The 20,255-nt window shown below is 39.6% G+C and overlaps 3 protein-coding genes across 13 annotated transcripts; 1 reads left to right on the top strand and 2 right to left on the bottom strand.

Annotated features, from left to right (window-relative positions):
- Nucleotides 1–107: 107 nt before the first annotated feature.
- On the bottom strand, nt 108–15,395 carry LOC128252483 (C-terminal-binding protein). 11 transcript variants are annotated; one of them, XM_052980230.1, is made up of 8 exons: nt 15,251–15,395; nt 6,698–7,177; nt 6,326–6,631; nt 5,433–5,693; nt 4,891–5,031; nt 4,567–4,789; nt 1,271–1,518; nt 108–972 (listed from the first exon to the last, which is right to left on the bottom strand). In XM_052980230.1, exons 2-8 carry the CDS (start codon nt 6,890–6,892, stop codon nt 889–891), a joined length of 1,458 nt encoding a protein of 485 aa, XP_052836190.1. In that variant the 5' UTR covers nt 6,893–7,177; nt 15,251–15,395; the 3' UTR covers nt 108–888. The 11 variants fall into 11 exon arrangements, with proteins under 11 accessions (XP_052836190.1, XP_052836195.1, XP_052836197.1 ...); XM_052980235.1 differs by having other exon boundaries at nt 1,286–1,518; XM_052980237.1 differs by having other exon boundaries at nt 1,271–1,494.
- Nucleotides 15,396–16,336: 941 nt separating this feature from the next.
- Nucleotides 16,337–20,019, top strand: LOC128266217 (protein MEMO1). The gene is made up of 6 exons (XM_053002571.1): nt 16,337–16,526; nt 18,123–18,204; nt 18,262–18,330; nt 18,391–18,503; nt 18,566–18,677; nt 19,438–20,019. Exons 1-6 carry the CDS (start codon nt 16,478–16,480, stop codon nt 19,898–19,900), a joined length of 888 nt encoding a protein of 295 aa, XP_052858531.1. The 5' UTR covers nt 16,337–16,477; the 3' UTR covers nt 19,901–20,019.
- Nucleotides 16,587–18,032, bottom strand: LOC128266218 (uncharacterized). The gene is made up of 2 exons (XM_053002572.1): nt 17,642–18,032; nt 16,587–17,516 (listed from the first exon to the last, which is right to left on the bottom strand). The coding sequence occupies exons 1-2, from the start codon at nt 17,719–17,721 to the stop codon at nt 16,715–16,717; spliced, it is 882 nt and encodes a 293-aa protein (XP_052858532.1). The 5' UTR covers nt 17,722–18,032; the 3' UTR covers nt 16,587–16,714.
- Nucleotides 20,020–20,255: the final 236 nt, after the last annotated feature.

Genomic DNA, 20,255 nt, shown 5'->3' with positions numbered 1-20,255 from the left:
GTGTCAATTCCATTCAAATACAGGTGTTTCTCGCTTTTCTTTTTTGTTTTTCTTTTATTATGTACTTTAAACGTATCTTAGCACTAAACGTCTCTCTTGTGTGTTGCTTTTGTTTTTATTTATTATTTTTTTTTTATTTTGTATGCCATAATTGTGTTCGTTTCTCGTAATTAAAATTTTCCAACATTTGCGTTTGTTTTTGCGCTTATATGTAGTAACATATTTTCACTTACAATTTGCTGCAATACAAATAAAAATCTTAAATTGTAACTGTAAAATTCTAAATAGTTACAAATTAAAGTCTAAATATGTAGTAAATTTTGAGGCGTGTTGTGTGTGGGATCATCTCAATCATACTCCTCATCGATCGAACTGCTGCTCCTCGATTTCCTGCGTTGTTTATTATGGTTGTGTTTTGTTTTGTTTTTTGTTTTGTTGTTTGTTTGGGGGATTGGTAATGCAAATATGTATTGTATTTTAAATTAAAACATAGAAACTTGGAAATATTCAAATCAAGCGCTGGCACAGGCGCGCAAGGAATCTGTTTTGCAATCGGAACAAAAGAACAAACGGCACGAATAGGGGACTCCACATAGATGACTACTACTCCTCGGGGGTTGGGTTGGGTTGGTTTGCTTTTCTTTTCAATTCTTTTATTTTAATCCTTAGGGACTGGATCCCGCCTGCTGCTCCTCCTTGGTTGTTGGTTTTCCTTTACTTTAAATCTTCAGGGGACTGACTGCTCGCTCCTCCTCCTCCTCCTCTGCCGCCTTCTTCTGTTGGCCGGTTGTGTGTGCTGGACTCCATTGCGCCACTGCCCGTTGTCATCAACTCCAGCCCTCCGGCTCCAGCTTCGGTTTCGGCTTCAGCCATTTGGACAGCAGAAGCCTACGGCGCCTCCGTTGACTCGGCCTTCACCTCCGTTTTTATGCTCGATGACAGATGATTATTAGGGTCGGGCGCACTCAGGGGCTAAAAGCAAAAGGGTCAAGGATTAGCAACGCATCGTCTCCAGCGAGCTCGATGAGCAAAAGGCCCTAGCCTAGCCAACACTCAACTACGACTAACTAGAAACTAGCAACTAGCAACAAACACGGACTAGAGCTGGGAGAACCACGCACACGATTACCACAACAGAGCAGTTTCTGTCTCTGATGAATCAATCTTGGCAAATTGGCTAAATGGCAAACTTTGGCAAACATTGGCAAACTTTGGCAAACAACACACACAAACACAAGACAACAAGAGGTTTTTGTTATGGGCTACCTACCGATTGGCTACTCACAATTCCAAGTGGCAATCCGCCGACCTGGGGCGACAAGTGCGGCGGTACCGGCGACGGCAGGAGGGCGGCGGCGGCTGCCGCAGCGGCCACGGCTGCAGCGGCAGCTTGAGCGACTGTCGTCGGACCGCCTCCTACGGTGCTGCCCAGGTTGGTTGTACTGTGGGGACCATCGTGCGGCGTGGTGCTGTGTGCCCGGTGATGCAGTGCGCCTGTATAATAGCCGCCATTTAATCCTGGATTGTATTTCGATTTGGTTGGTATTGATTGGTATTTGGTAGTTGAAAGTTAGGTAAAGATTATGAAATGTTGCTGTTTGGTTGGTTGGTTGGTTGGTTGGTATTATGTTTTATCGGGTTCTGAGGTTCTGAGTTCTGGGATTTCTGAGTGCGGGTAGTAAAACGTTGCCAAGTCTGTGTGTTCTGGGACTATATTATGAGAGAAGTAGTCTTGGTTTGGTTTGTTTTCGATTGGATTTTTTTTTTTTTTTTGAATGATGCAATGAATTACGAGAAGAAACCGGCGAATCTCTGGTGGACCTTCCGCTCCTTAGGACTAGATACAAATTGACTAGGGCTAGCGGAATCAGCGTTTCCATTCATTACTGACTTTCGCCAGGGCGTTGCGTTACTTTAATCTTAATGTGCTCTGCTTCTGCTCAGCTGCTTGCTGCTTGCTCTCAACATGATGCCATCATCCCAGGACAAAGTTCGATTGCATTACAAGCAAATACAATTTGGCGGGGAAATAACATTTCAAACAGTCTTGCAAACACTGCCACACATTAAAAAGGACAACAATTTAACAGCTTCCAATTTGGCAAGTTAAAAACATTAATGGGTTCATTAAAGATTTTGTTTTATTTGTTTTTATCTTTTGTTTTTGTTTTTTTCTGGAAAGGTTTTCTTGGTTTTCAAATCAACTTCTCCGACTTAACTTTTTGTTTGTTTTGTTTCGTTTTTGTTGCTTCATATCGTCAATTGTTACGCTTTTAATTTTATTTAGCTTTCACAGTTATTAAAAATATCCTTTTATACATTACAAAATAACAGTATTTTATTCTTTTGTCTCATTACTCATTACTTTTACGTTTACGTTTACTTTTACTTTTACGCTTATGCTTATTTATGTTTTACTTTGCTCATTTGTTGTTGCAGCTTGCTATATAGGATCGCGTGTGTGCGTGGGTGTGTGTTTGATGTGTGAGTATACTGCTCTGTATCTGTGTCTATGTTGTGTGTGTGTATGCGTGTATGCTTTGTGCTTGTAAATGTTTGAAATATTACAAAAAACGTTTGTTCTTACAAAACAATAAAAGTTACAAAATAAAAAAAAAAAACGAGGAAAAGGGGAATTTGGATTGTGGATTAAGGAATCGAATTGAATTCTGTTTTTGAGCTTTTTCGGATAGTGTTTAGATTAGATAGTTAGATAAATAAAAAGGAGGGAAGAAGGAAGAATCCATCCAAACATTGGTGGCGACTGCTTGAAGCTTTTCGTTTTTAAACTTAAATTGCAAAATTGTACAAAATGATAGTCTTACAATTGTTGCGCTCTTCCGTTTACATGTAAATATATATTCTCGTTAAATAAAATTACAATTTACACGCTAACAATGTTTAATGTGCCGTTCGCTGATGATCGACGATCATATCCTTGTTATCATCGTCGTTCAGCTGCCTTTATCGTTAAGGTAATTCTAGGTTTTAATATTACATGTATTATCTCTTTTATGTTTTGTTTCTTTTAGCATTTTGTTGTTGTTTGCTGGGTTGCTTTAATATAATTTCTGTTATATTTTAAATGTACATAGACTATGCGTTAATTTAATTGTAGTTTTCTTCTTTCTATTTATAGATGTGGTTGAATCTAACGCGCCGAGTTGTCATCTATTTAGTATATATAGTTGTTTAGTTATTTACTTTCTTGCTGTTTGTTTGTTGTAGCCAATTGAAATACAAGAATGTACGTAAGGCGAAAATAAACTTGAATGATGAGATCATTTTGTAGTATAGAGCAGAGCTTGAGCAACAGAAAATTAATTTCAATTAAAACACTATGTCCTCTGGGATGTTACTTGTTCTTTAATCTAATTCGAACCATTTAACAATTGAAAGTCAGCAATGAATGGCGCAAAATAAGGTAACCAATTTTATTCTTAAGCTTACAAAATGTGTTGACGTGGGGGAGTTACTCGTATTGGAATCATTTGCTTGGTTTTGTTTCCGTAATAATATTAATTTGTAAATACATTGAATACATGGCTAAATACACTGAACATAATTACTTTACAAACTCTCCGCTGATTGTTTCTAGTTTCTGTTAAAGTTAAAGCCGGACTCGTGTGGGGGGTTTTGGGAGGGATGAAGGGAGGTCGCGAAACATCAACAACAATAATCCATCATATTGTTTACTTTCACCTTGTTTTCATGTGTAAATTAACTTGAAACTTATTCATTTCTATGTATATTATGTCACTATATATGCACGTAATTGTTGTAGACTAAAGTGAGGACAGTTGGCCACATATAAACGCTGAATTTTGAATTTAAGAAGCAAAGGTGTTCTTATGTAAATCGAACTTCAGGCAATGGATTTATCAAAGCGAAGGAGTGTGGAAAGTCGGTGAAAGCTCTCTAAACATACTTTAGAGGTTTTCAAAAGCGCTTTTTTTTATTAGTATGGCCAAAACAATGCATATACATACACAGATACATATTGAATAAACGTAACTTTTGGCCAACATCGGCTGCGTTCTAATCCTCCTTTTATCGACGCCAAACATTCTGATCTTGGTGCAGCGCTTAGCCACTACATATATATATATATATGTATATATATATAGATCTATATATTTATATAGCTTAAACTGTGTAACTTATATATCAACTCTTATAGCGTGCGTTCTTGAATCTTGCTTCAAATGTTATATACTCTCTCTGGCGCGCTCCACTCCCGTCGTCTATATATATATACTTTCGAATGAGTCAGAGAAAGAATAGAAGTATGTTTGGATGCTTGCTACATCTGTGTGCGTGTGCGTGTGCTTGTGTGGGTGTGGTATGGTATGTTGTGTTGTGAGTGTGTGTAAAGTATGGGTGTTTAAACGATTTCTGGTATTGTATTTTTGCTTGGATTTTGTTGGTTGATTTCTTATGTATTTGTTTTTTTTTTTTTTTTTTGTTTTGTTTTGTTTTTTGTTTTGTTTTACTTGTAATAACGCTCCCTCGCTCGCCTGTCTCTGTCTCTCTACTTTTCTTGATTTGATATCATTTGTAGTTTACCTTCGGGATAAACAGCCGCCGCCACGCCCCCGGCGGTAGCGGCAGGCGGCGTGCGCATGAAGTACTCCTTGTTGACGCAGTTCCTCAGCACGTCTGGAATATTGCCGACGATCGCCCGCCGGATCTCGGTGGCTGCCATTTCGCGCAGCTCCGTGGCGGACGCGTCGCTGAAGAAGGCGGCGTGCGGTGTGCAAATCAGATTGGGGGCATCCTTCAGTGCGCCCTGAAAGCCAAAGGATAAGCGGTTAGTCGTGATCACATTCGACGTCGGTGCGGCGCCAACTCAGATTGCGTAAAATGTCTCGTTTTACAACAATCTCTTACTTGAAATACATTGTAAGGTTCGTTTTCGTGCACGTCCAGGGCGGCAGCTCTTATCCTTCCCTGCTTCAGCGCCAACGCCAGGGTCTCGTCATCGACCAGACCGCCGCGGGCGGTGTTCACCAGAAATGCACCAGGTCGCATCTGCAACAATACGATTCGATTAGTCAACGGAAATGTTTGTCAATTGAGACACAGAAATATCCAGAGATTTAAAAACAAACTTTCTGAATGCTAACTTTCTAAGCAAATCAAAATGCACATAAAAACTTATTTTTTATAACAAAGTTACTCTGACTAATCTGATTGAAATCATAAAAGGAACGCAAAAATCCATTTTATTTATATTTTTCCGACATAATCAAGATAAAATTGTTAATGGGTTTATAAAATAATCAACAAATAATCAACAAAAGCAAATTTACCTTACACAGCCGTATCGTTTATTACTTTTTCTGATAGCTGTTAGTCATGCAACTGTTTTTTTTTTTTTTGTAATCTCCAGCAGATTCTGTGCTTCCCATAAACATGATTCCCTTACTCACCTGTTTAATTGTGAATTCATTGATTAAATGATGGTTATGCTCATTGAGCGTGCAATGCAGTGAGACGCAGTCGGACTGGAAAAGCAGGTCCTGCAGCGTGTAGACGCGTGTGAGGCCCAGCGACTTGTCGATGCCGTCGGGCAGGTAGGGATCGTAGAAGATGACGTTGAAGCCGAACGCCTTTGCCCGCAGTGCCACGGCGCTGCCGATGCGTCCGAGTCCCACCAGGCCCAAGGTGTCGCCGCGGATGCGTGCACAGCCCTGTGGAGCGAAAATGAACAGATGGTGTTCCAGTTAGATGCATCCAAAATGTATAGTATATATCGATTAAATGCTAATTCTGCTTATATGCACATATTCTGCTACTCATACTCTTTGTGTGTTTCCTAGCTGGAGAGCTTGCCTATATGCAAATCCTATTTTTGAACACAATTTGCATTTGAATTGAATTCTCTTATTTGAATTTGTGGCCTAATAATTATGTCTATTAAATTTTGGTACGGAAAATAATACATTATGTCAAGAATCAAAATAATAATGGAATTCTTCAGCAGATTTTAGTAAGTACCGCATGATATAAATTCAGATTTGTTAGACATGTTATGGCAATTTAAGACATCTATTAAACTGATTTTATATGTCATGGTGACATTGTTATATCAATCAAATTCACAATATTAATTATTTGAAAATTCGAATTGAAATAAAAGTTTACGTTGTCCAAACATAAATGACAAGTGACACAGCAAAAATAATATATATATAATAATTGACGAGTGCACTGACAAGTGCTCATTGATAACTAAAAAATGTCAGAAAAGTTATATCTATTATTTATTCATTTAGCCTACAACTCTTCCACCTTCCAAGTGTACTTATTTCGAACAACTTACATGTGCTGCCTCCCGCACTTGCTCGGGTCCGGTGAACTTTTTGCCCTCGCGCACCATATTCGCGAGCCAGTACGTCCGCCGGTAAAGGTTGAGGATCAGGCACATCGTCGTGTCCGCCACCTCCTCGACTCCGTAGCCGGGAACGTTGCACACGGCGATGCCCAGTTCGCCCGCCGCCTTCACGTCAATGTTGTCTGTGCCGCTGCCGATGCGCACGATAATGCGTAAAGCTTTGAACTTCTCAAGATCCTCCTTTGTCAAGATGATGGTGTGCCACATGAGAGCTCCAACTGCCTCGTTGAGGACCTTTTTTTGGGAAAAGAAAATAAAAGTGAGTAATAACCAACAAAGGGATAATAGCAACACACTCACCTTCTCGTGTATTTCGGAGGTGCTCTGTGCATCGCAGAAGGCCACCGTGGCCACATCCTTCAGGATGGGCATCTCGATGGAGCAGTCGCGTCCATCGAGCAGGGCCACCAGTGGGCGTGCTTGCAGCGGCCCGTTGGCAAAGCTGCCCTTGACATCGATGCGCGAACGCTTCGGCATCATCAGATTTTTGTCCATTTCGCTGTTTCTGTATCTGTGTGCTGCTGTCGTCTGCTCGTCGTCGTCGCAATAAAACTTCTGACCTTTTCCGGCTGTGGTTCCTTTTGATTCTCTTTCAGTGGTTACCGTGTAAGGGGGCGCTGGGCGCAGGCTGGTGAGGAATTCCTTTATCCCTGGTTGCTCCTTTTTCGGGCTGGCCAACCGCTTTCAGTGGCTCTAATTAAATCAATGAAAAAAACCTTTTCAAGACTACGATGCAAACGCTGCAATCATTTTTGGCGCTTCATATTGAAATCGAGAATCCTGCAATGAAAGCAACAATAACACATAACACATAAATTAAATGGAAAACATGAAATGCGATGTAGAAACAAAAAGCAAAAACAAAAAAAAAAAAAAAAACGAAAAAAAAAAAAACAGCCCATGTCAGCAAAATTCGACTGATGACAAGTTTCGTTCGGATTTCGCCAACATCAGCGATAAAGCTACAATATTGCCGCACTCACAACGCTGCCTTCTTGTTCCCTTTCCCGCCTTATTGAGTGGCTTAAGCGTAAAGAGGTGGGGATTGGGATTGGGAGTGGGATTTGGGGGAGGTGTCATCATTCCAGAAACATAGAAATTCAACGCTGCTCACATGCGACCATCGAAATCGACTGGAGCGGAATGGCCTGTCTGGTGTGTGCCCTTTTCCCCGACTTCTTCGATTGTGTGATAGCATGAAAGGGCGTTTCTTGTTGGCCAGCTGGCTGAAATACACCTCGTCACCAAGTCCGAAGGCCCCCCCCCTTGTGCTCAACTTATCGGACGGTTGATTAGGCAGAGGAATGGAGCTCTGCTCGGGAACCCAGAAGAGCAAGGTACTGTACCCACACATCTGGTTGGTCACCAAGTTGATACGGATTACGTGTAGTAGCCAGCCGTATCTTATCACTCCGACACTTCTTGGTTATCTGACGTGAGACGGCGTGGAGGCGACGAATGGTGGGGATTCCAGCTCGGCGTGATGGCAATGTGACCGACATGTATGATGGTCTCGAGCCAAGTGTTAACTTCTGTATGATGGTTGAATGTACGTGGATTTGGAGCTTTTATCGAAGTTAGCATGTGCGAAAGAATACATTCCTCAGCAAATGAAAACTGATGATAATTTAAACAGTGCTTAATAAAGTCTGACTTCATTTCGGTGTTAAATTTAAAAAGGTACACTTATTTCTCTCAATAAACGGAGTTAAATAAACTAGATAGGCACCTATCTCCACATTAAGAAATATTTCGATTTTGACTCACACCAATCACAATCGCAGTTGAAGCACTAATGACAACCTTTTCAGATAAGCCGAAGCATTAGCCAAATTTCCCCAACTTGTTTTTCCTTATCGCCACTACCAATTTGAATGACAATCGGATTTATAGTAGGGCAAACAGCTGAGTGGCTATCAATAAAACGATAATTATTGATGATCACATGAAAATACTTAAAACGACAGTTATAATCCAAACTCAAATACAAAATATATATATCGCATGAATTGCTCGACTAACATTTTGTTATATATGAGCAGCGGAGGAGATTCACTTCGCAGAGCTGATAAGAGCCGCAAATCGGAACAATAACAAACACATTGACAGCGCATATATATATATATATATATATATATATATGTATGTTTATATGTATGTATATACACATAATGGTAAGTATATAGTATATGCGTGTATCTGCGATGATAAGCCGTCAATGACTGCCTCTATGGCTGTAGGCTATGTTTAGACACACATCTGCCCCGGCCCGAGGCCCCCCGCTCCCTCCATCAGTCACTTCCCAGTCACATCAGCCATGTGTCACGTATTGTGCAAAAGTATGAAATACGTTTAAATGCGGCAACGACGAGACTACAATAATAATAGCAAAAACAGAAAGAAAGAAAAAACTTGCACAGATACTGCGGGGGGAATAACGCTCGAGCGAACGCTCGCAAAATCGCAAGCCAAAATACAGAAATACAGAAATACAAAAATAAGCAACGCAATTATGACATCGGGCAATGGAAAAAAAATATCCCAGCACAATCACATCACCGCTGCCCCAGTTCAGACCCCTCTCTCTCTACTCCACAATCCGTATTCACATATATATATTTATCAAGTGAATAGCCAAAGTCAAGTGGGCGCAACGCTTTGTTAATTTTCAAGCAATTTCTCTATGCCCAGAATTTGTGGCTCTGTGGCTGTGGATTTTTGATTCGCATTTGTTTACTCGGAAATATTTTGCAGAGGCCGTCTGCGTGGATAACCGGCTCAAATTGGATGATTCAATGCACTTATTGGAAATTCACTTCAATATGTTAATCCATCCACTTTATTGGAGCCACGAGCTTTCTCTCTAGTCCGTATTGTGATAATAATATGGAAGAGTTCTAGAACGTACACTTCTGATATTTCCATTATAATATAAACCGGCTTTATTAGAATTAAACTGATATTGTTTATTGACACATGCTCTCTACTGATTAAAGTTTGGCGAATATTTGTTTATTTTATATAAGAACTGACGTGGTTCCCGAAAACATGATATCATTTTAAACAATAACTAAGATATCATTGTTTAATTTGAAACTTTACGCCTAACCAAACCTGCATGCATTCTTGCACAACTTTGCTAAAGAAAGACAAACAGTTTCGCGGCACAGTCCAAATGGAAAATGTCAGTTGAGAGTCTTTAAAGCGCGCCAAAAACCAGTTTCACTTCAGCTTGCTTTTTTTCGTGTTTTACTTTTTTGTTTAATGCCTGAAGTTGCCACAGGATGTGGCATTCGCAGGGTGCGAGCGCCCACGCCTGTGGGAGAGTCACTTTTCACCCGACTCGCTTTTTCGCGAATCCACCGAATCGACCGAGAAAACCTGTTGATGTCCGCGGGCAATGAATAGGAACAAATATCAAATCACAGCATATAATGCAGCGAGCAGAAAATCACATCCAGCGAGGCATTATAAATCACAGCTAGCGCCGGAGTGTACAGAAAGTCGTGGTCGCGTATCTAACAGATACATTCTGAGTGTGACGCGCTGCTACCTGCGTCCGATTCCCATTCCCATTCTCATTCCCATTCCGATTCTTATTCCGTACAAGCCGACAACCCGCCGGCTGTCTAACAAAGTAGCCGGCCACATTTGGCGGCAGAACAGACAGTTTAGCGGGCGTATTTATTGCTATTCCTATTTATTTAAGCCTACTTTTAATTTAATGAATGCTTTTCTATCTCCTTGGATTTTAAGTAATTTAAACTGGAAAAGTTTAAAAGTAACTGTTTTCTAAATATTAGCACCAGTTTTTCAATAATAAGTGTCCTAATATCCTCTAAAATACCTGGTCCTTAGTTGGTACACACTTTCTGCGAACCGGTTGTGCAAAAAAATTAAATTTGTTATGTGAATAGAATTAAGAGAAATAAAACCTCCTTTAGATTAAAAAAAAACTTGTGGTTTCTTTACCATAAGGTATTGAAATGCAAGACCAAATCAACTGGCAATTATATCCACTCGAGATTGTACAACAGTAGCTGAGCCAGCAGCACTGTCGGGCCTAAACAGCAGTAACTCCGGCAACGATGACGATGGCCGCGTACATATCTTTTTATGGACAGGGGACAGCAGCAGGCGGCACAGCAACAAACCAAACCAAACCAAACCAAGCCAAAGCGAAAAACCGGTTTATCAACATGAAACGAGGCAGCAGCAGACGATAACAGAGCGGCGGCAAAAGAGGAAAGTCAGCGCTAAAGAGCCTCGGGCAAACTCAATGGCTGGCCTTTTTCACTCGATTTTATTTTCATTTCTTTGCTGCCTTATTTTGTTCCCTCTTTCTTTCTTTCTTTCTTTTTTTTTTGCCACAATTTCAGGCAGGAAAAGCCATGTTCGCTTAAATTGTTTGTTGGCTTAATGTTTGTGCGTATGGGTGTGTGTGTGTGTGTGTGTGTAAGTGTGGGTCTGCTTAAAACACGTTTAAATAAGTCATGCGCATTTGGGGGCAACAAATTTTAAAGCCCAGAGATGCTGGGGGAAAATCGAGGAAATTCAAGGGGTAGGAAATCGGCAACTGCAACAGAAAATTCAAAGTGCAACTACTGCTCATGCGTCGTTATTGCGGCTGCCTGGGATTTTTCAACTTTAAGTCGGAGCGGTGCTCGTAACTTGTTTTTTGCCTGAATTAACTGCTGTCGCTGTCGTGACGTTGCGTTCCCGCGCATTTCCTCCCGCCCCCGCAGCTACCACACTTCTGGTTTCCATTTCTGCTTTCTGTTTCATGCATATGCATTAAAGCCGGCTTTCAAGATGACGCCAAAAGTCTCGTGGTTAACAGAAATTAAAAAGACTACTGCCCATTGAGAGACTGGCACTGGCGGGCCGATATTACTGTCACAAATATTGTTGCTCTCGTGATTGGCATTTAAAAATGCCGGCGAAAGTTGTGAGAATTTGATTTCTGGCCTTACATCATAAATTATTTGCAAATAATATTTGCAATTGAATTAAGTCAGTAAGTGGTTATTGCCAATTTAGAAAATTCCAAAATTACTGAAAACAGAAACTAATTTTGGTATTAAAGAGAAACCATAGAACTGCTAAAATATCAGCAATAAACATTTTTCTTGTGTTGCTTTAATAAATATATCAAAATATTTGGTTTTTTGAATGCTTTCTTAAATTAAACATTTGAATTTATGGTTAAACAAAACGGTATACACACATTTAATTTCATTTTTTAAGGATCAAGCTAGAAATATAATACTACTTTTATAGAACTTCTAGAAAGTGACACAAAAGATCTCTTAAATAAATAAATTTCATATACATATACTTTTTTCTTTAACCTAATTATTCTTTCGATAAAACGTTTAAAAACTAAAGACTCAGACACTTGGTCAAGTTAAATTCCGAAACGATAATTGCCGGTGATATTTACTGCACTGCCATAAAAACTGCAGATAAAGCGAATTACGTTGGACCTTCAGCAATAATTTAACCGTCGATATTTACTGTACTAGCAAAAGAAACCACTTAAACTGTTTGGCTGACATTGGCCAATGTTTTTATTTGTCTGTATTTGTCATTCTGCGTTGCTTTCTCATTGTTTTCCCTCGCGTTTTTCTCGTTTTTCCCTCATGTTTTTTTTTTTTTATAATATTGATTGGTGGTGCGCGGTCTGCGAATGACGCAAATTGAAAAACTGCAAGCCAGCATAGCGAGTGACCAGAAGTGGGAAAAAATCAAATGAAATACAACTTATTTATGTATATTGCCCTCGCACGCTTACGAATTGCTGATGTTGCGTTGTGGCTGCTCTTGCTATTATTATTGCTATATCTGTTGTTTTAGACGGATTTTGGCTGAGCCATCTGAAAATGTGTGTATGGCCGTTTTCTGTTTTTATTTGGCATACGCTTTCAGCAGAGTATATCTATAATATGTAATTTGGTGATATGTTTCTTGTTATGATCTATAGTTACATAAATTCAAGCTGGGAAGGTTATTTAGCTGCCAACTCACATGGACTTAAATGTTGTACTTGTTTAACTAAAAACTACTTATTTTTCAAAACAATAAGCCAATGTAAAATGGTATTAATAAATCCAAAACAAGAAGATTGTAAAAGTTAATATAGGTTTACCGTTAACATTTTTTGAGTTATTATACTATTGAACTATATCTGCAAGGGTGTAAAAAGTTCTGCTTGCTGAATTTAGCTACTTTTTCGTTGTATTTATTTTTCAGATCGATAGAGATAGAGGAAAACAGTAAAACAAAAAAAAGCACACATGGCTGCCATTGTGTTTTTGCTCGAATTTTAGTTTCACAGACTTATATTTAAATTTAAACGTTTTGCTGCTATTTCTGTGGCTGCTTTCGCTTTGTTTTTCCCCGCGCGCACCCCAAAGTGTGAAATTCTTTGGGCAGGTGTGCATTTTTTCACGCGCGCAGTCGGCAACAAACACAAAACAACAAACATCGCTAAAATAGAGAGCATCAAAGTGATAAGGGGGCGGAAAGGAAACGGGGGAGGGGAACTGATGGGGTGGTGTGCCTGGCATTGACAATAAATAACCGTTAGAGTGGGAGTGGGTACCCGAAACACAATCAAATTTATTATTGCCCAAAAAAGGGCAGTGACGGTAAATGTTGTTGCGCAAAAAAATAAAACGAGTAACAAATTCAGCAATGTGTACAGTTATCGATGGACTACATAGAATTCCATGGCAATGCAAATATTCAAGTGGATGACAGGAAAGGGGTCTTTGCAATATATTTCCATATTTCTATCTATTCTATCGGCTTTGTTTGCAATATATTAGGGGTTAAAAGTATTCTCGTATCGAAAAACTTCTGAAATTGAATTTCCAGTGGCAGCCAAACCAATTTGTTTAGCCAACAGCTTAGTTTGTTTAAATCTCTAAGAACTGGTCACATGGGATAACACTCATTAATGACCATTTTTATAACTTATATTCGTTTATATTCAACAAAAATTTAAATTGTTATAAGTACAGGCTTTAACAAATTAAAGAGAACTGTTAGATGCAAATAAATTAAACCAAAAACTCAATATTAGAAATGTTAAACACTTGCTTTTAAATTCAAAACTTTATAAAATGTGTTTTTACTTTTAACCAAATGTAATTATTTAAAAGGCACCCTCAGTATTTATTACTTCGCAGCTTTAGGCGTTATTCTGAATTCAGTTCATTAAAAATGTAATTTCAACGTCTCCTGTAAGTCTTAAATTATTTTGATAACCCAAAAGTGCGCAAAAGTTTCAGAGAAAAACAAAATAAATAAAAGTCTCTATAATTTGAACTCTTTATGTTGCAGAAGTTTGTCTTATTTCCGTTTGGCCAAAAACAAAAACACCATTTGTAATCCTCTCCGAAGTTTTGAGCACTGCAGAGCAACACCAACAACATTCCCGTTGCAAATACGAGTGGGTGGGGAAAGGATGGAGGGGGGAGCGGGAGCCCAGAGTTGCTTGTCTGTCTGCCTCTCATGAGCCAATGTGTGTGTGTGTGTTGCTGGGTGTACACGTGTGTGTATGTGTGATGGGTACAGGCACGTCGAACAGTGAAAGGGCGAACACAAAGAGAGAAAGAGATAGAGAAGAAGAAGCAACGACAAAAACACGACAAGCGCGAAAATTGTAATAAAACTAGAAACAAGCGTCAATTTGAATGGACATTCGCAACTTAATCAAACTTTTTCACTTGGCATTTTATGTATTTTAATCCGCAAAAACACACACAAACACAATGCAATTTCAATGGTAACTGACTAATCAATATGCGGTCAAAAAAAACTTATACTTTAAATCTCCGTTTTTCTCGGAAAAAACTCCAAACGATAAGCAGAACTTTCACCCTTTAAAGGCTATTAATCCGCCCGAAAGAACGAACTCCCGGTCGAAATGTGTCAACATGGGGCTTTAGTTGGTTTTCAAACTCGTTGCTTTTCGCCTCTCCTTCTCTTTCTCCCTTGCCCTCCTACTCCCCTCTCTATCGAACTAAATGTGGCGGCGGCAAAACAACAACGATGAGACAGCATGTTGCAGTGGCGTGGGACAAAAGGGGCTGGTGCGGAAAAGGGGGTTGCAAGAAGGGGGCGTTGCGCAGTGAACCTTGCGTGTGTATTGTCACTAGGCGGGCGCAAAAAAAAAAAACATAAACGCATATTTAAGAGAGAGAATGTGTATCTGTGGCTGTGTGTGGGGAAATTATTGCACAATTTTATTTATGTTTTGCATAGAATATTGAAGTCGTTGCTCACTCGCTCGCACACTCACTCACACGCACTCAACTTTGCATTAAACCGCAACAATACTTTGCCAAGTGTGTGTGCACCCACACAATCAAATACACACACGCAACACACCTATACATTTAAAAGTAGTTCCGCTTTAAAATTCATCAGAATTCTGCACGTTTAAATTTTTCTTGTACACGTTTATCGCACACTCACACACACAAGCGCACACTCGTTGCAAATGGCAATAGTAATTGTAATCCGTGAAAATTTGCCGCTGCCGTGGATTTTAGTATATTATTAAATTGCTGAAACGCAATCAGCGGCGCACAATTTGATTTTCTTTTCTCTCGTTTTTGCCTTTTCTCTCGCTTATTCGCCTATTCCTTTGTGGCGGCGGCGACGGCGGCGTCGGTTTTTTCTCTTTTTTTGCGAGTTCACAATTGGACAAATTTCACGTGCCAAAACCGGGGCCACACACAATTTTCGGGGCCAAACACTTGGCGGTGGGTCTCACACACCGTCGCCTACCACTTTTCACTAATTTTGTGCACTTTTCGGACAGTTTTTACACAAATAATTTACCAGCAACGCGTCCAAATTCCACTCGCAGCTTTCAAAATGGCGGAATACGAACACGGCGGATTTTAGGTTTTAGTACAGCAATGACGCTATGCGAACAGAGTGACCGCAGCGCGACGGTTCGAAAATACCAAGATACCAGTGGTGATATGCGATAGTCGAAACGGGTTTCCCGGTTAGGATCGATTTTTTCCGCGTTTGGACCCCGATTTTACCTTAATGACTATTGAATTTTAAAGTTTCATTTAAACCAGTTTCAAACCGTTTCAGCTGGAATTTTTGAATTTAATAGTTTAAATGGCTGCTGGGAAAATAGCGAGCGAAAATCCGAATAACGTCGTTTGTTTTGCCATTCTCTTTCTTATTATTGATTCATTTTTTTTTTCCTCAAATTGTCGTATTATTAAATATTAATTAATTTATTGATAATTAATAAATTGCTACATTAATATGTGTACATACGTATAATGTGTAGTTGTTTGTAGATAATAATGAATAATTGCTAAGAAAAGGCTCTTCTATACATTGACAAAATAAGGATTCTTTTGTGATTTAACCACTAACCATACAACATGTTGTATGCTTATATATATCTACTTTTGTAGATCGACCAAATTTATACAGATTTGTTTATTGATCAAATAATGTTGCTTCTGTGTACAGCGCGGGATTTCTTAAAAAACAACGTCAATCTGCGAAGCATTGTCTTTCTGTGGGAAAACAAATATTTTTAGACATTAGATTTGATAATTTTATAGTGTAACAAGCTTAAGAGACTGAATACTTAAAAAAAAAGATAATTAAAACTAAGTATTTTAAGAGTTGGCGAACTGATATACGGGAGTGCATAAAAATCTCGTGAATTTCGGCCAGCTGAATTTGTATGGAACAGCTGACCGAATTCCAGCAATTTAGAGATTACGTCGTTAACATTTAAAATTTTTTACAAAAAAAAATTCCCTAGTATTTTCCAGCAAAATAGCAGAGCTCAAATAATAAATTTAAATCCCAAGCTTAAAACAAAAATACAATTTAAATAAATTTAAAATACGTTAAGTGTGACCAAACGTCACTAGTAAATAACTCTCAATTTTGTGAACGTGGGTGTTTTAAAAGAAAGGCAACGGTCACACTGCTGGCACCAATAACAAAGACTACTTTTTTCTACAAGTAACTGCCAGTTAATAGCACTAACCAACTAAACAGAGTGATTAGAGATCTCGCGTCAACATGTCGGCCAGAAGAGCAACCCACGCAGGCAGCTGGTACACGGATTCGGGTGAGTGATAACCCGAAAAAGATAACCCGAAACACAAGTAAATTGCAGATGCATCGCAAGTGTGTGGGTAATGCGGGCGTATGCATGTGTATATATTGCACCTGCGTGTGTGTGTATGTGGGTAATGAACTTTAGGATGAACCACAAAACAACTAAAACATATATTCTATGACTAAGTAATGGGCCCTTCAGAAGTTCTTTTCCGGATCGGAGCCCACCGAATTGCGGATCTCGTCCATGCGATCGTAGGCTATCTCGGTGGCCCAGCACAGGCGCTTCTCCAGATCGCTGTTGCGCCGTCGTTGCTGACGCAGTGCATCCAGGCCGTGCTCAAGCTGCGTGCAGGCCTGAAAGAAGGTGCTCAGCTCCGGAATGTCACCGAACTCACCGGGATGCCGGCGGAATCCCTGCGTCGCGTCCGTGGCCAGCTTGTCCAGGCGATTCTGCAGGTAGCGCTGGTCGAACATCTTCTGCAGCTCCTGGGTGGTCGCCTTGCCCAGCTCGTTGTTGGAGTCGTTCAGGTGCAGGTCCCGGATGCGGCTCTTCAGGCCCGAGAAGTTCACCGACTCGAACTTCTCGCCAATGCTCTGGAAGAGCTCGTAGCTCTGCTTCAGCTCCATCTGCATCCTCTGCACGTCGTCGTCGATGCTCTTGGCCCCATGGGATTCCAGGAACTCGGCCCGGGCACTGCGATCCTTGGGCGCAGCCTCATGGCGGCTAGAAGTTCCGGATTTGAGAGAGAAGCTGGAGGAAGTCGAAGTCGGATCCGTGTCCTTTTTCTGGGCATCTCCACCCGCTAAGCGATCTCCAGATGATCCGCTCCCAGCCGAAGAACTCTTTCTGCTGCCTGCCGAAGGCGGCTTACCCAATTTCTTGGTGGAACTGGACGTTTTCGTGGCCCTACTCTTCCTTATGGGCCCAAAAATGGGCAGCGGATTGGGACTCAAGAGCAGTTCATGTGTTTTCTTGCTCTCGGATTCGTCCGTAGCCCTGTTGTATGCAAAAATAATGGATTGATTATTATTTTGATGATGTATAATCAAGAATTTATTGGCATGAAATATCCAAACTATACTTCTTAATTTAAGTCTCGAAATCGTTCACTTGCAACTTACTCCTGCGCCAATATAGCAGTCAGTTCATTCCGTATGCGATTCATGAGCTCATCGCTGTGTTTGCCCTTATCATTTTCCATGTCGGAATGTTTTAACTAAAATTTTAATCAATATCTTATAACTTATTGCGCTTTTCTGATTTGTCGAATCAGCAAGTCTAATACGAACTGGTGATATTATTTGTTTGTTTGCTGCTAAGCAACGCCAGGCCAACTTGATTTACTTAAAAAACAATTCTCAGAACCTTATGAACAATTTAAATTATATTCTTAAATATTTATTTAAAATGATTTTATAAAAGCAAGATCATTCGATCTTTTATGTTCTTAAATGTTTACCAAAAACGACTGAACAGAGTTCAATATATAAATCCACTGAAAAGTAAATTGGATAAAGAACAAAATCGCGTTGCATTTAATTGTTTAAGATTTCAAATGACATTTTACTAATTTCTTTATTAATGAATTCGTCTTGATTTCAGGATCGGAGCTCTCCAGACAGTTGGATCGCTGGTTGGGTGCTGCAGATCTTTCCCATGGACCGGCTCGCGCCATTATTGCTCCGTAAGTTACGGCCAAATAAGTGGAGAATACGTTATTGTAATTTATGAAACTCAACAGACATGCTGGATATACGTATTGCGGTGCCTGCGGGGCGTTCGCCTATCGCCAAGTTAGCCCAGTTGTCGTGTAAGGACCTGAAATTATAGGCTTCTTTCATCAGAACTTCAATAGAACGTTTGATTTCAGAAAGCGAATCTTCATACTGGGTCCCTCGCATCATGTGCGACTGCGTGGTTGTGCCTTATCCGTGGCGAAGAAATACAGGACTCCACTCTACGATCTCAAAATTGATACTCAGAGTATGATTGTTGAAGCAGCAAAGTCCTGCTTGACATTTAATTTAATTACTGATTGATTTCAGTCAACGCTGAGCTGGAGAAGACTGGGCAGTTTTCTTGGATGGACATGAAAACGGACGAGGATGAGCACTCTATTGAGATGCACTTGCCTTACATAGCAAAAGTGATGGAGGAGTAAGTTGAACAAGAAAGGAAGCAAACTTCGGCAAGCCAAAGTCTAAATACCCTAGTAGATAATGCAAAAATTAACAATTCTTTAAAACATCTTAACATTAAATTATGTGCGTTTATCATAATTTTTCGAATGTTCCCAAGAGAGCTAAATGATACAGTTCCTTAAAATGAAACCACTACTATATACAGCTGCGGTCAAAATAATAGTAGTGTGAAGTGCTTAAAAACATATCTTTAAGGCAAAGGACAACTTTACTTTTAAATTGTTTTAATGCACTAATCAATAACAACCTCAGACTTAAAAAGTCTTTGATAATGTTTTAGTTTTTCAAAGAAATTAAGATAACTTTTTGAATTAAATGATTTTTTTAGCAATTTAAGGAAATAACTATAATCAATCTTTTTTAATAATACCTATGATAATTGTAGATTTTTATACTTTCCGTATTATGTTTATATTATTAACTTCATGAAAACATAAAAATAATTTTCAAAAGTTGCTTCTAAAATATTTTTAATTGATATTATCATAAGTTAAATAGCTACTATTATTATTTTTACCAGGACTGTATATCTGAAAAGTGAAATTAAAATACAATAAGAGTTATAATTTTTTTGCCCGATGGTTCCTATGGGAGCTATATGATATAGGCTCCTTCCGACTAATAAACCACCTGCAATAGGAAGAATAAATATAAATAATATATGTACATAAAGAAATATAAATATGTTTACTAATGAGAGACTTGTGTTCTTGCAGCTACAAGGATCAGTTCACCATTGTGCCTATCCTGGTGGGTTCGCTGAATCCCGAGCAAGAGGCTCAGTACGGCACCCTGCTATCGTCTTACCTGATGGACCCCACCAACCTGTTTGTGATATCCTCCGACTTCTGCCACTGGGGCCAGCGCTTCAGCTACACGTACTACGACCGCTCGTGCGGGGCCATCCACAAGTCCATTGAGAAGCTGGACAAGCAGGGAATGGACATCATCGAGTCGCTCAGTCCGCAGTCGTTTACCGAGTACTTGCGGAAGTACAACAACACGATATGCGGTCGCCATCCCATTGGAGTGATGCTGGGCGCCGTGAAGGCGCTGCAGGATCAGGGTTACGACAAGATGAGTTTCAAGTTCCTCAAGTACGCCCAGAGCAGCCAGTGCGAGGACATGGAGGACTCCAGCGTCAGCTACGCCTCCGGATCTCTTGTCTTTGAGATTTGAATGTCATCAAGTATTTTAGCCACTTAACAGCAGCTAACTCCTGGAATTTTAAGCTTAACGTTTTTGTAATTACTAGCATCAAATTGAAAATTTAAAATAAACCCAATTATCTCAAGAAATTCTTTTGAGTTGAGTTCGTTTTTTGGAGTTAAAGCTATTTGCACTCTAGTTTCTATCTAGTTTTAATTTCTATTTTTTTCCTTTTTCATTTAAAGTTTGTATTCAAATTGTACAATGGTTATACATACATTGATGTTTATGAAAGCGATAGATAAACCGCCTACAGCAATTTGTATTGTTTTGCTAAAAGTTTTGAATAGATTGTTATTACTAAAACTCAAAATCCCTAAATCAT

The sequence above is a fragment of the Drosophila gunungcola genome, chromosome 3R (assembly GCF_025200985.1).
Source record: "Drosophila gunungcola strain Sukarami chromosome 3R, Dgunungcola_SK_2, whole genome shotgun sequence".
NCBI lineage: Eukaryota > Metazoa > Arthropoda > Insecta > Diptera > Drosophilidae > Drosophila > Drosophila gunungcola.
Note: the sequence above shows the minus strand (reverse complement) of the source record. Positions and strands in the feature narration are given on the sequence as shown.

Bases quoted from the DNA above. Each gene is read 5' to 3' on its own strand.
- LOC128252483 (XM_052980230.1), bottom strand. From the start codon at position 6,892: ATGGACAAAAATCTGATGATGCCGAAGCGTTCGCGCATCGATGTCAAG. The intron at 5,694-6,325 runs GTAAGTTGTTCG...TTCGCTCCACAG, and splicing joins AAGTGCGGGAGGCAGCACAT to GGCTGTGCACGCATCCGCGG. The intron at 973-1,270 runs GTAGGTAGCCCA...TTTTGCTTTTAG, and splicing joins GAATTGTGAGTAGCCAATCG to CCCCTGAGTGCGCCCGACCC.
- LOC128266217 (XM_053002571.1), top strand. From the start codon at position 16,478: ATGTCGGCCAGAAGAGCAACCCACGCAGGCAGCTGGTACACGGATTCG. The intron at 16,527-18,122 runs GTGAGTGATAAC...TCTTGATTTCAG, and splicing joins CAGCTGGTACACGGATTCGG to GATCGGAGCTCTCCAGACAG. The intron at 18,205-18,261 runs GTAAGTTACGGC...GAAACTCAACAG, and splicing joins GCTCGCGCCATTATTGCTCC to ACATGCTGGATATACGTATT.
- LOC128266218 (XM_053002572.1), bottom strand. From the start codon at position 17,721: ATGGAAAATGATAAGGGCAAACACAGCGATGAGCTCATGAATCGCATA. The intron at 17,517-17,641 runs GTAAGTTGCAAG...TGCATACAACAG, and splicing joins ACTGCTATATTGGCGCAGGA to GGCTACGGACGAATCCGAGA.